The sequence below is a fragment of the Notamacropus eugenii genome, chromosome 1 (assembly GCF_028372415.1).
Source record: "Notamacropus eugenii isolate mMacEug1 chromosome 1, mMacEug1.pri_v2, whole genome shotgun sequence".
Lineage (NCBI taxonomy): Eukaryota > Metazoa > Chordata > Mammalia > Diprotodontia > Macropodidae > Notamacropus > Notamacropus eugenii.
The window spans coordinates 523,244,677-523,256,547 of record NC_092872.1 but is presented as its reverse complement, the minus strand read 5'-3'; the positions used below and the strand labels follow the sequence as shown (position 1 = coordinate 523,256,547).

General features: G+C 45.3%; 1 protein-coding gene across 1 annotated transcript; it reads right to left on the bottom strand.

Moving 5' to 3' along the window:
• Nucleotides 1–2,020: 2,020 nt before the first annotated feature.
• ACTR1B (actin related protein 1B) lies at nucleotides 2,021–11,521 on the bottom strand. Its single transcript, XM_072633782.1, has 11 exons — nucleotides 11,006–11,521; nucleotides 8,060–8,124; nucleotides 7,039–7,114; nucleotides 6,388–6,513; nucleotides 5,892–6,016; nucleotides 4,671–4,887; nucleotides 4,407–4,499; nucleotides 4,026–4,200; nucleotides 3,618–3,679; nucleotides 3,323–3,363; nucleotides 2,021–3,121 (listed from the first exon to the last, which is right to left on the bottom strand). Exons 1-11 carry the CDS (start codon nucleotides 11,051–11,053, stop codon nucleotides 3,019–3,021), a joined length of 1,131 nt encoding a protein of 376 aa, XP_072489883.1. The 5' UTR covers nucleotides 11,054–11,521; the 3' UTR covers nucleotides 2,021–3,018.
• Nucleotides 11,522–11,871: the final 350 nt, after the last annotated feature.

Sequence of the window (11,871 nt, the reverse complement as noted above, 5' to 3'; positions counted from 1 at the left end):
TATGAGAAAGGCTCCAAAGCACTCTACTCAACCAGTGAGCTCTCCTTATTCCTGCAGCTTCTTGTTCTGCCCCTAATCTCAATCATACCAATGAAATCATTCTTTGTCTCAGACCCTAGGAATAGTAAGAAACTATCTTTTTAAGGGAAAGGGAAATGAATCTACACTCCCCCCCTTTTTAAGCCTTGAACCATGTTAACTGTTAGAGCTAAATCCCATTTTAAGCACCTTGTTTCTCTGTTGCTGAAGTAATATTCCATCTTCACTCAGGAAGAACATGGGCATAAGTCTCAGCTCATCTTTTTGTCTAATAAATCAGAACACCTATTTGCATGTGCGAGGCTCGATAAGATGTAAAGATGAATAAAATATGGTTTTGACCATTGAGAAGCTTAAAATTTACTGGGGAAAATAAATTTACAAATAACTAGTAAGATGTGATAAGGGCCACAAAAGTAGTACAAAGGCCTGTAGGGCTTATTGCAGGTGGAATCACTGCCAATTAGGGTGATCCTGGTAGGTTTCATAGGCTAGTGAACCATAGCTGAGCTTTTGAGGACAGGTAGGGTTGGGAGGGAGGTGGGAAATGAGAATTACAAGGAGTGAAATTCTAGACAGGAACAACATGAGCAAAATGTAAAATGGTGAGTGGTCACAGTGAAAAATACATGTAGAGGAAGAAGGTAGTGCAGATAGAGCTGGAAAGGTAGATTGGGTCCTAATTACGCAGAATCTTGAAAAATATGTGAAAGTAACATAAAAAGGTAATGTAGCAGGCTAAGAAGTTGGTCCTGTAGTGAATAGGCAAAGAGCATCAAGTGAAGGTTTCTAAGTAGAAGAATGATTATTGTGCTTGAGAAAGATTAATCTGGCCATATGCATTGGAAGGAGAGAAAATTAGAGACTCTTGCAATAATCTAGGACCTCAGGGTAGTAAGTGGAAGTGGAAAGAAAATATGAAAATAAGATACAATTTAAAAAAAGAATCAACAGAACTGTCTCTAGTCTACTTTTCCTGACTTAAGCATTACTCCCCTTAATACACTCTGGTCCAGCCAAATTGGTCCTGCTGTTCATCATACAAGATCATCTCCCATTTCTATTGCCTCTGTGGTAACCATCCAGCATTCCTGGAGCATAGTCCCTTCTTATCTCCATCCCTTAGAACTTAGCTCAGATGCCTACATGAGGCCTCTGCTAGGACCTCTAGTTGCTAATGTCTCTCCTTCCCACCCTTCAAATTACCTTGTATTTATTTTGAATGTTTAGCCTGTAAATACTTGTGTATATATAATCCCCTGTATAACCTCGGAGGGCAGTGGCTGTTTGTTTGAATTCCAGTGTTTGGAATATAGGCATTTAATACTTGTTGAATGAGCAACAGAGAGGAAGAAGGTAAAAAATGACAGATTTCAAGTGTGAATGAGTGGGAGTATGGTAATGTCATTAAGAGAAATGAAGTCAGGAAGAGGATCTAGCTTGGGAGTTACAGGATGTCTCCTGGACTACACTGTTAACTTCTCAAAGGGAGATCCTGCCTGACTTTGTATACATGCCTTACACATAAAAGATGCCCAGCAGTTAGAAGTAATGATAGATCATTTTAAGAATCACAACATAACTCAAGGTTACTTCCAGGAGTAGATTCTGTCAAGTGCTGACAAGGCTTGTGAATTCTCTACATCCCCCTGAGGATTTTTAACAAGGGAATAATGGAGCAGGGAAATTCTGCCATAGTCAAGCGGCCTAATCCTTGGGGCTTTCATGTTGCCCTGACAACCCTAGATGTTCTACCTGTTTTGGAGACAGCATCCATGCTCCACTTTTCTACCTTCGAGGCCTATCTCTGAAAGGCCCTGAAGACAAGGAGAAAATATAAGTAGTGTGCACAGCATCTGCTCAACCTATAGCAACTGTTTTCAGAACAGATCTACCCTAGGAAGAAGGAAGGAATGATAGAAGGCCTTCTGCAAAAATCAACAAAGCAGAATTAGGAGAAAGTAGAGTCACACACCGCACCTTGTTCATAATTATTACTATAATGAATTTACAAAAAAAATACAGGCAACTGTGTTAAATTATTGTACATGTCTGGGGGCAGGGCTGGCTGTGGAGGATGGGGACCTGGCCACAGTCCCCTTGTTTAGGGGAATAAGGGAGAGGAAGGAAATGCCCTACCAACCAGGCACAGCCCTAGCTCCTCATTAAGTGGCTTTCATTGAGCAAATGAAAAATGTCAACCCTTTCCAATCCAGAGTAAGCAGGGAAGTAGGAGGATGGGGCAGCAGTTCATTTAAGTGCTTTGCAGGGGAGATAAAGGAGCCTCCACCATCCTAACCCTGTTAAATCCCTTGCTCTGAGACTAAAGAACTTGAACCTGGACCAAGGGCAGGCACCTTAGTACCAGGATGAAAGGCTTCCCTATTTAACCCTGCGCTAGGGAATCCCAGCCCTAGGCAGAGAGAATGGTGGAGAGGAGCCAGAAATGCCTTAGCCAAGACTCTCACTGCTGTTGGTTCAATGAAAAGATGGGTGAATGGCTTAAATCTGACCAAGGGAGATGTGAAGCAAAGATCTGCTCACAGCCTTGGCCCCCTGTCACTTCCCTCCCTAGAAGTTAGTCATGCAGTCTCCCAGGTACCCTTGTTTTAAGCTGGGCCCTGCAATGGGAAGGAAAATGAGGATGGTGGGGTATGTGGACTTTAAGGGAAAGCAACCCCCACAACTGTCCACAATTAGGTAACCACAGGCTATCTTGATCCTAGCTAAGGGTGGCAACCCAAAACAAACCAAATCCTTCCCTAATTCCTATGTTCCAACTCAAGGACCCCATCTACCTAGCTGAAAAAGTGGAAACAGGTATGGGGGAGGAGGGGAATAGGGAATTAGCTACACCACCCACCTAGGGGGGGTGCTGGGCATGCAGGGGGGCCCTAAACCTGGACCAGAAAGGGTTAAACACAACTCCCCCTTTCTTTTCCTTCCACCCCCTCCCATACACACCACCCACTCCCTGCACTAGAAGGTTTTTCGATGGATTGCACGGGCTCCATCTTCCTCATACTCCTTTTTGGATACCCACATCTTCTTAAAGGTGTCCAGTGAAGCCAATATGGAACCACTGTGGAGGAAAGAAGGCTGTCACTAGGGACTTAGAGTGGTCTGATTCTACCATTTTTTCAGAAAGACTTATAATTCCCTTTCCCTAATCCTATGAGGCAGAGATCCCTCTTTCCATCTCCATTTGAAGATGGCCTGGTTGATTATTCACCCTAGGTTAGCTCTGAACCCCAAGCTCCTTCACTCAGCCCATGAACCTTACCCTATCCATGTGGAGTACAGCCGTTCCTGAGGTGCTGAAATCTAAAAGAATAAAAACTGTCAAGACAACAATCACCATCCACATCTGTCCATCCCTTCCTACAGCAGCATTTCCCAGATGCAAAAACTGACTTATTTCATTCATGGGTTAATGGGGAGAGTATGTGTAGATGTGTAAGGGTGAAGCTATCTGATAATTTGGAATATGTGGATATTACTGAACAGAGAATGGGTTCAGAAGCCATTGCTCATTTTCTTTCCCAGAACAGATAACAAGTGATTACTCACAACCTTACCTTAATTTTTACATCTTTTGGGGCAAGTTTCTTCACTTCACTCAGTAACCGGTCACCAAAGCCTGAAAACATAAAAAAAAAATGTCTGTTATTAGGAACCAAGCTCTACCCTCATCCACCCTATCATGAGTCTGCTGGTTCTGTTCCTTCTTCACCTCTGCACCGAGGTGCAGGGGTAAATGTGTTCTAGGAGGAAGGCAAAGGTCAGTTAATACCTAGCCTGATGAGAAACAGAATAAAGCCCAACACTAAGTGATGTTCTGATTTATCACAGTTATACAAAGAGCTGAAGGCACATTAAGTGAAATGGGACTAAACTGCAACTCCAATAAGCAGAACAGCACAGAACTAGGTGTTCCAACTACCAGTGTGCTGTTAGAGACTGATCCTCTTTCCTACATAAAGTACCTTTGAAGAGTGTTGAACCTCCTGAGAGAACAATGTTGGCAAAAAGCGTTCGGCGAAGGTCCATGTCTGACTTGTGGATGGCGAAGGCCAGTACCTCGTGGAGACCTTCACTCTCATCCCCCACCAGATCGGGTTGGAACAGCAGCTCAGGGGCCCGGAACCGTGCTGGCCCAACCTTCATGACAGGTAAATGAGGTAGGTAGGAGGACCCTCAACCTTGAGGTAGGAAGGACCCCAAAAGATCCCTCAGCTTTTCCCCTGCATCTCAGAGTACCTTCTATCCACAAGGCACATCCCTCCTTAAGGCCCCAAGCAATGCCTTCTCTGACCCCAGAGACAGCATATGCTTTCCCAACGCCACCTTTAAAACTTGTGACTTACGTCCAGTGTGCTACCATCAGGCAAGGTGTACTGCACCTTCTCTGTCTCTAAAGCCTCATCCTTCTGTGGGTTGATAGACAAGTAGCAGGCTCTCTGTGGGTAAGCATGGACACAGAGGTCTTGGGCAGGATGCTATAAAGTTACTACTGACCAGTTCCTCTTTCCCGTTCCCATCTCCTTATAGTCTCAAGGGAACTCCCACCTCAAACCCTTCTGTCCCTTCACCCCTTATTTCTGCTACCTGTGCCTTTACCACTCAGTTACCTCTTTGATAGTTCGGACAACCTCAAACTCAGCTGAAGTATGAAAGTCAGCTCCTTCCTTTCTCAGTAGCAGTCGTAGGTAACGGGAGACATCACGGCCAGCAATGTCCACCCGCATGATGGAATGTGGCATGGCGAAGCCCTCATAGATTGGCACTGCATGTGTTACCCCATCCCCTGAATCCAAAACCACTCCAGTTGTTCTTCCTGTTGCATACCTGTAGCCAAAACATATCCCTAGCCCCTCTCAGCTACCGAGTGCTTCCCTGGACCCCAACTCTAGAAGAAAGCTTTCCATACGGTAATAGTGGTAATAACAATGACCAACATTTACATATAACTTTAAGGCTTGCAAAGCACTTTACATATATTATCTCATTTGATCCTTGCAACAATCCCGTATTACAGGAGCTATTACAATTCTCATTTTACAGATGAAGAAAACAAGGTAGGCAGAGGTTAAGTGACTTGGCCATGGTCACTCAGCTAATAAATGTCTAAGGAAGGATTTATACTTGGGCCTCCTTGACTCCAAGTCTAGCACTCTATCAATTAAGACAGCAAGCTGTCTCTAGGCACCTAATATAATAAATATTTGTTTAATTGACTTAATGTATATAGCCTTGAAAGGGCATATGACCAACTTTTCAAGTTATATTTTTATTTTTTAAAAGTCTGAATTTAACACCAAAACAGAAGGAGAAAAACATTTCCATGTATAAAGTAAAACAGGAAAAAAGAGGATTATGTATGAAACCACAAATCTCTAGGATTTATACATTTTTTAGAAATATATGATAAATTCAATGTTACTATCAAAGCTGTCCTGCTTGTCTATTTCCTTCAGTTCTCTTCCATGCATTTAAAAAAAAATACTTCAATGATCCTCTCTTACTTTATTTACCATTAGCTCTCCTCTCTCCTACAAATCTCCCTCCCATTGAAAATAACAAACCAAAAACACAAGCTTTGTTACTAATAAGCAGAGACAAGTCAAATAAATCCACTCAGTGGTAATGTAAAAAATTCATGTCTCATTCTGTAACCAGACTTAAATGAATAATCAAAATGTGGCTGGCTCTGGAGTAAAGTCCAATACTTGAGTAAAGTCCAATACCACACAATTAGTGGCCTCATAACATAGGATTTTCTAGGCCTTAAATCTTGGGAAGATAAAAGAGCTAAGTCTAATATATATTAGTATTCAGGAAGATATACTCACAAGCTGAGCACAGCCTGCATGGAAATGAACAAGGCTGGCACATTGAAGGTCTCAAAGAATACTTCAGCTGCCTTCTCCCGGTTCTTACTTGGATTGAGCGGAGCCTCCGTTAGAAGAACAGGATGCTAGAAGCAATGAAAAGTTAAAGGCTCAACTCACAAGACACTAAACTACCCAGTATATTACCATTTTATATTGCTATGTTTCTACCTCAGTCTCCTCCAAACTCACTGAATAGCTGCAGCCCAGTCTGACCCCCCCTTGTCAATATTCTGATCCTGTAATGTCTGTACTTAACACTTCCAAAGACCCCCTGCTCTGCATCCCTACATGCCCAACCTAAAAAATGTTGGTCTGTATCTAGTTGACAAGGGGGGAAAGATGATAACAAGTTTTATCAAAGCAACTGGGAGAAGTTGGGAAAAAAAACTTAGCTAAAGGATGAAACAGAAGAAGAGGAAGGGATACAGCAAACTAAAGGATGGTGTTAACACACCTCCTCAGAGAAGGTCTGCAGCTGGTCCTTGGAGTAGACATACTGCCAGATTCGTTCCATATCATTCCAGTCCTTTACCACACCATGTTCCATAGGGTAGCGTATGGTCAGCAATCCCCTGTGCTCCTAAGGAAGAAATGCACTATAAAGAACCAAGACCTATGAGAACAAAACCTGAATGGTCTTCCCAGAAATACAAGACTTCTTGTTTTCCCCCTAAACTGTACTCTGTCAATAAAATCATCATCAAGCTATGGCTTATTTAACGTCTCAATGCACTCAGACCCAGCACTATGCTTGTCCTATATTAAGTACTTAATAAATAATATATTTACTGAATAGTGGAAGGAAATTGCAGATAGAGAATGGAATGGCACTATGCTGAGTAACATGCAAAGTAATTTCTAAAAGACAAAAAAATCTATTCTCCAGGATAGATCCCATTATCCTTATTTTATGGATGAGAAAAATTGATACAGAGTGGAAGGTTATACTACACAATGAGTGAAGTGAAAAGAATTCAGGCATCCAGAGCTCTACCTATAAAATAATGGTCAATATCTGGATAGTCTAGTGCTCTGAACTTCCAGCTACTGCTACTTAGATGTGATGACCCCAAACCACAGAAAAGACAGGGTCGAAAGATTTTACCTCTGCTTTGGGGCCAATGAAGAGATCCCCTTCCAGGGCCCCAGCCATCACACGTATATGCTTTGGACGCCCAACACTGTAAGGACAAACATGTTAGAAGAGGGAGTTGGGAAGTGGAAGGGAAGAGTACAAAGTTTTGACAATGTAGTCCCTTCCCAGGGAAATCAACACCCAGCACAAAAGGTCTAGCAGAGGTTCTTAATCTTTTTTTTTTGGTAGTCTGATAAAGCCTATAGGCCCTTCTTGCCTACATTTATAATTAGAGGAAATGGTAAATTTCAGTTAGAAGTTAGTGAAAATAAACGTAATATTTTTACCCCTGAAATCTACCCATAAATTCCTTGGGGATCCTTGGGCCCCAAATTATGAAACTCTAGTCTCTAGATGTAAAGCCTGCTCAGAACACTGCTCAATGAGTTCAGGTCTATAATGGAAAGTTTGGAAGGTCAAGGAAAGATAAGGCCATTCACAGTTAATTTCAGACCCTTTTTGTGCTTTCTTTCCCCAAAAGTCAGAGACACTCAGTTCACAGAAATCCCAGCCCTTCAACTCCAGCCTGGGCCTTGGCAGCAAGTCAGCCTTCTGCAGGCACAATGACTCAGCCCATGCAGTATGTATTGGAGCCTGTAAACTAAGGGGGTATAGAGTGCCAGGAAGAAGAATCTAAAAATTACAGGACATGCTCATCTCATGAACTCTTCCCTCATGCAGCCGTCTTTGTCACATCCCACTGCCACACCCTGGAATAAGGACTTAAAATTTGGCATTAACACTCTGAAGAATCCAGGTTCTCCCTACATCAGCACCAGCCAGGGTTCAAGAAGACCTGAAAATCCATTAGATCTCCTATATTGGCCTTAAAACAGAAGCCAGGTCCAAACCCTGTTTGTCATTCTTGTAGAAACAAAATTACTTTAACACCCTAGAGCCCCCATTGAAAGAATAACTCACAGACATTCAAGAAGACAGCAAAGAAAAGAAAGTGAAGAAGGGTTTGGGGGATGTGTTGAGTGATACTTACTAGTTTGGAAAACAGTATTTAGGAATCTGATCTCCAGCAAAGCCAGCCTTGATTGCCCCCGAACCCTGCAAGAAAAAACAAAGCTCAGCTCCAGACAGTCACAGCACCCTAAAATATAAGAGGGATTTAAACACAGGAAGTTTAGCTACAAATCCAGAAAGAGCAGGAATAAAAAAGAAGCAGCAACCCCACCACTGGCCCATAAAAACCAAACTCCTAACCCTGTTCTAGGGACAAGGAACCCACAGCACAGACTCTTTTCTCTTTGTCCCCCTCCTCCAAACAAATGAGAAACACTCATGCAACCATAGACCCAGAGCTGGATTCCAATCCCTCTCATTTTGCTGATGAAGAAACCAAGGCCCAAGGAGGTGAAACGATTTGTTCAAAGTCACAGAGTTGGTATTTGAAGTGGGATTTGAACCCTTGACTCCAGAACCAGTGCTCCTCCCAAGAGACCATACTTCCCCCAAGGGATCACAGGTGAACAAGGACAACAGACAGGGTTTCCCAGACAACAGATGATTAGATAAACTAGGAGAACAGGCATCATTCTTCAACTGAATTCCACCCAGGAGAGCACAAACGATGAAGTGTATAAAATAATACTTTGTCTTTTATCTAGACCTATTACTTCCCCAGTATGGGGAACTACTGATCAGGAAATGCCTTCTATCAATGCAGGGCACCTCCTCTGCAAAGTCTTAGTGAGTTGCCCAGTGAGATGGAAGGTTAAATGATTCAGTCAATATGTCTGAGACAGGACTTGAACCTGGATCTTGTTCTCCCACAGGACGCTGTCCCTCAGCTCGTAACCATAAAGTACTTAAGCCTATATATCTATCTCAACACAACCTCATCTGTACCATTAGGAGGTTGGTCTAACATGCCTTCTGAGGTCCCTTCCAAATCTAAATCTATGAAGCTATGAATTCTGGGAGGTAAAAAGTCTATTCCAGGTCAAAGCCCCAGCTTGGAAAACAGAACTTCTGAATCCATGTACTTGTGGCCTAAAAAGTCATTTTCTACCAAGAAATGGCCTGGTCCTTCTCATTCCCTGTTTAAAGGCTTGCCAAGAGCAAGAACCATGATACCTAACTTCAAGTCTTTTACTAATCAATGTCAATGATGCCCCACGATAGCCCACATCCATCAAATCAATCATGAAGTTTTTTTCAGATGCCTACTCTGTGCCAGACACTGTGCTGGAGACATGAGTAAAGTGCTAGAAAAGACAGGTTCAGGTCTTTACCTGTCCCCAAAAGAAATCTCATTCAGTGGTCACTTGGGGAAACATATTTCAGATCAGAGGAGTGAGTCTCTACAACAAATAGGCTAAGTTCCTAATCAGAGTACAGAAATACCAGGAAAAAAGGGCAAAAGTAAAGTTGAATGATTGAGGATTGTCACGATAGAGTTAAAATATCCAGTAATGGAATCACAGAATTAAAGGTAGAAAAGCCCTTAGATGCCATCAAGTCTAATCCCATCTTTTTACAGATGTGGAAACAGGCCTACAGAGACTGAGTAAACACACAAGTAATATGTAGTAGAGGGGAATCAAAACTGAATCCTCTGACTTCAAATCTAGCACTCTAAGCCACAGAATCAGCAGTTCTGTGAATGAAATTAATCTTGATTTTGGTTTAAAGCATGGAGATCCCCCTTCTGAGAAATTAAGCCACAAGACTATCAGATGAGCCAAGTACAACAGGCCAAGATTCTTTCCTGCTGAAGCTTCAATCAAGTCATACTCTAATTTGTTCAGGAGGCCTGGAATGGATGACCCTGAACATACTTTCATCATTAATGCATCCATGGCTTTCTAACCCTGTGATGCAAAGGCATAAGGAGAAAGGCTAGAGTTCTCCAAGGAGCATTCAAACATTTGACCACCAGCTCATGGAGGAATACTTGAATCTTGTCAAAGGGAGTACAACTATGGCCTGCTGACCGCCTGGAAGACTGGCCTTCTGATACCTTGGTAATTGGTTTGGCCTGCTTTTAGAAGTTATTTCAACCCTGTGTCACCAGCATCTATAAACCAAAAATGAGTAGATCAGTATAGTGCGATGGAGCTAAATCCACAGAGACCCCTTGACTGTCAGACATGTTGAACTCAGCAAGACTGGATCACCTAGTCCAATTTCCTCAACTTTCCAGAGAAGAACAGAGGCCAAAAGAGGCAAAGCAGTTTGTCTGAAGTCACACAGGTGGCAAACTAGTCAGGATTCCAACCACCCTGTCCTCTGCCTCCACATCTGGTGCTAAGCAGCCTGTGCTCTGAGACAGGACCAACGGATGATGGATCTAGATCTGGTCCAATACCTTCATGTTACACATGAGGACGCTGAAGTCTAGAGAAGGGGAGATGATTTGCCCAAGGTCACACGGTGAAGGGTTGTGCTGATTCAAATCCCAGGACCCTGAGCTGGTACAACTCTACCTGTTTTCCTAATTTTGAGCCAGGGGATGATGTAATTTAGCCTCCTCTATTGGCCGCCCCCCCACACACATGCATGCAGTTGTGGGTGGAGGTGTACCCCACACACGCATTCTGGCCGCTGCTGGAGGAGGGGGCGGGATCCTGTCCGGAGCCGGGCAGCGTCCCCGCAGAGAGGGGGAGGTCGACGCGCCAGCTCTGGATGGACACGCCTGGGAGAATGCCGGGCATGGTTCTGCGCGTGCGCTCCGCCGTAGCTGTCACATCGCCCCGTCCAGGGGGAGACAGGGGAGGATGGGCTGGGGAGGGAACCGCACCGGGGCAGGGGCAGGGGGCGCAGCGGGGCAGGGCAGGCTGCGCGCGAAGTCGGGACGCCCTCCGGAGCGCCGGCCCCGCCCGCATGCCGCCTGCCCTGGGGGGGCGGGGCGCGCGCCCCCGGCCGCCCGCCCGTCCTCGCGTCCCCGCGCCCGCCAGCCCGTCCTCGCGCCCGCCCCGGGTCTCACATTGTCGATCACCACGGGCTGGTTAGCGATGATGTCGTAGGACTCCATGGCCAGGCCGGCCCAGGCTGGCTGGCTGGAGGGTGAAAACGATGGACCGACGAGCGGGCTGGGCAGCGGCGGAGGAGGCAGCGGCGGCAGCGGCTTCCAGACAGGGCGCCGCCCCCCCTCCCCGCCTCGCCTCCCACCAGCGCAGCCTACCCTGAGCGCCCGGCCTAGGCCCCGGTTCGGGTCGCGTAGCCAATCACCGTTCCGACCTGGCGGAATGACGGGTTAGAGTCACTTAGTTGAGTAGGAGAAAGGGGCGGGACCACCGAATGACAGCGAGCCAATCGAACTGAGGTTTCCGAAGAGGGCGTTGCCCTTTCATGGTAGATTGCGCGGCGCCGGGATGATGTCATGACTCAGATCTTAAAGCGGACCCAAGCTAGCTGCGGCTCCGGGAGAGGAGGCACGGGTCCGTGGGACGCCCGGGGGGGCTTTGTCTGAGTCCCAGCCTCAGGTGGTATGCATCGCTTCAAGGCGAAAAAGCAGCTGGCCCCTCTTTTCTAATGAAGTGAGAAACTGAGTAAGAAAAAAAACTTAGGAAAGGTGTGAGCGGCACTCGTCTCCAATCACGGCGGTCCTCGGGTGCCTGCGGGCTGTGCGGGCGTGATAACAGCCGCTGGTTGTAGAGCCAGAGGACCTGGATTCCAGCCTCACACCTGCTGCTTAGCAAGCGGTGAATACCTGAACGTAAGCCTGGTGTGCAGGCACGCTCCATGGGCTTGTTTTCTCATCTGTGTAAAAAGAGGAGGCGGTCCAAGGTGATGCCCAAGTTCCTTCCTGCTCCAGAGTCTCCTGAGGAGTATTCCAGCTGTTTTTGCTCT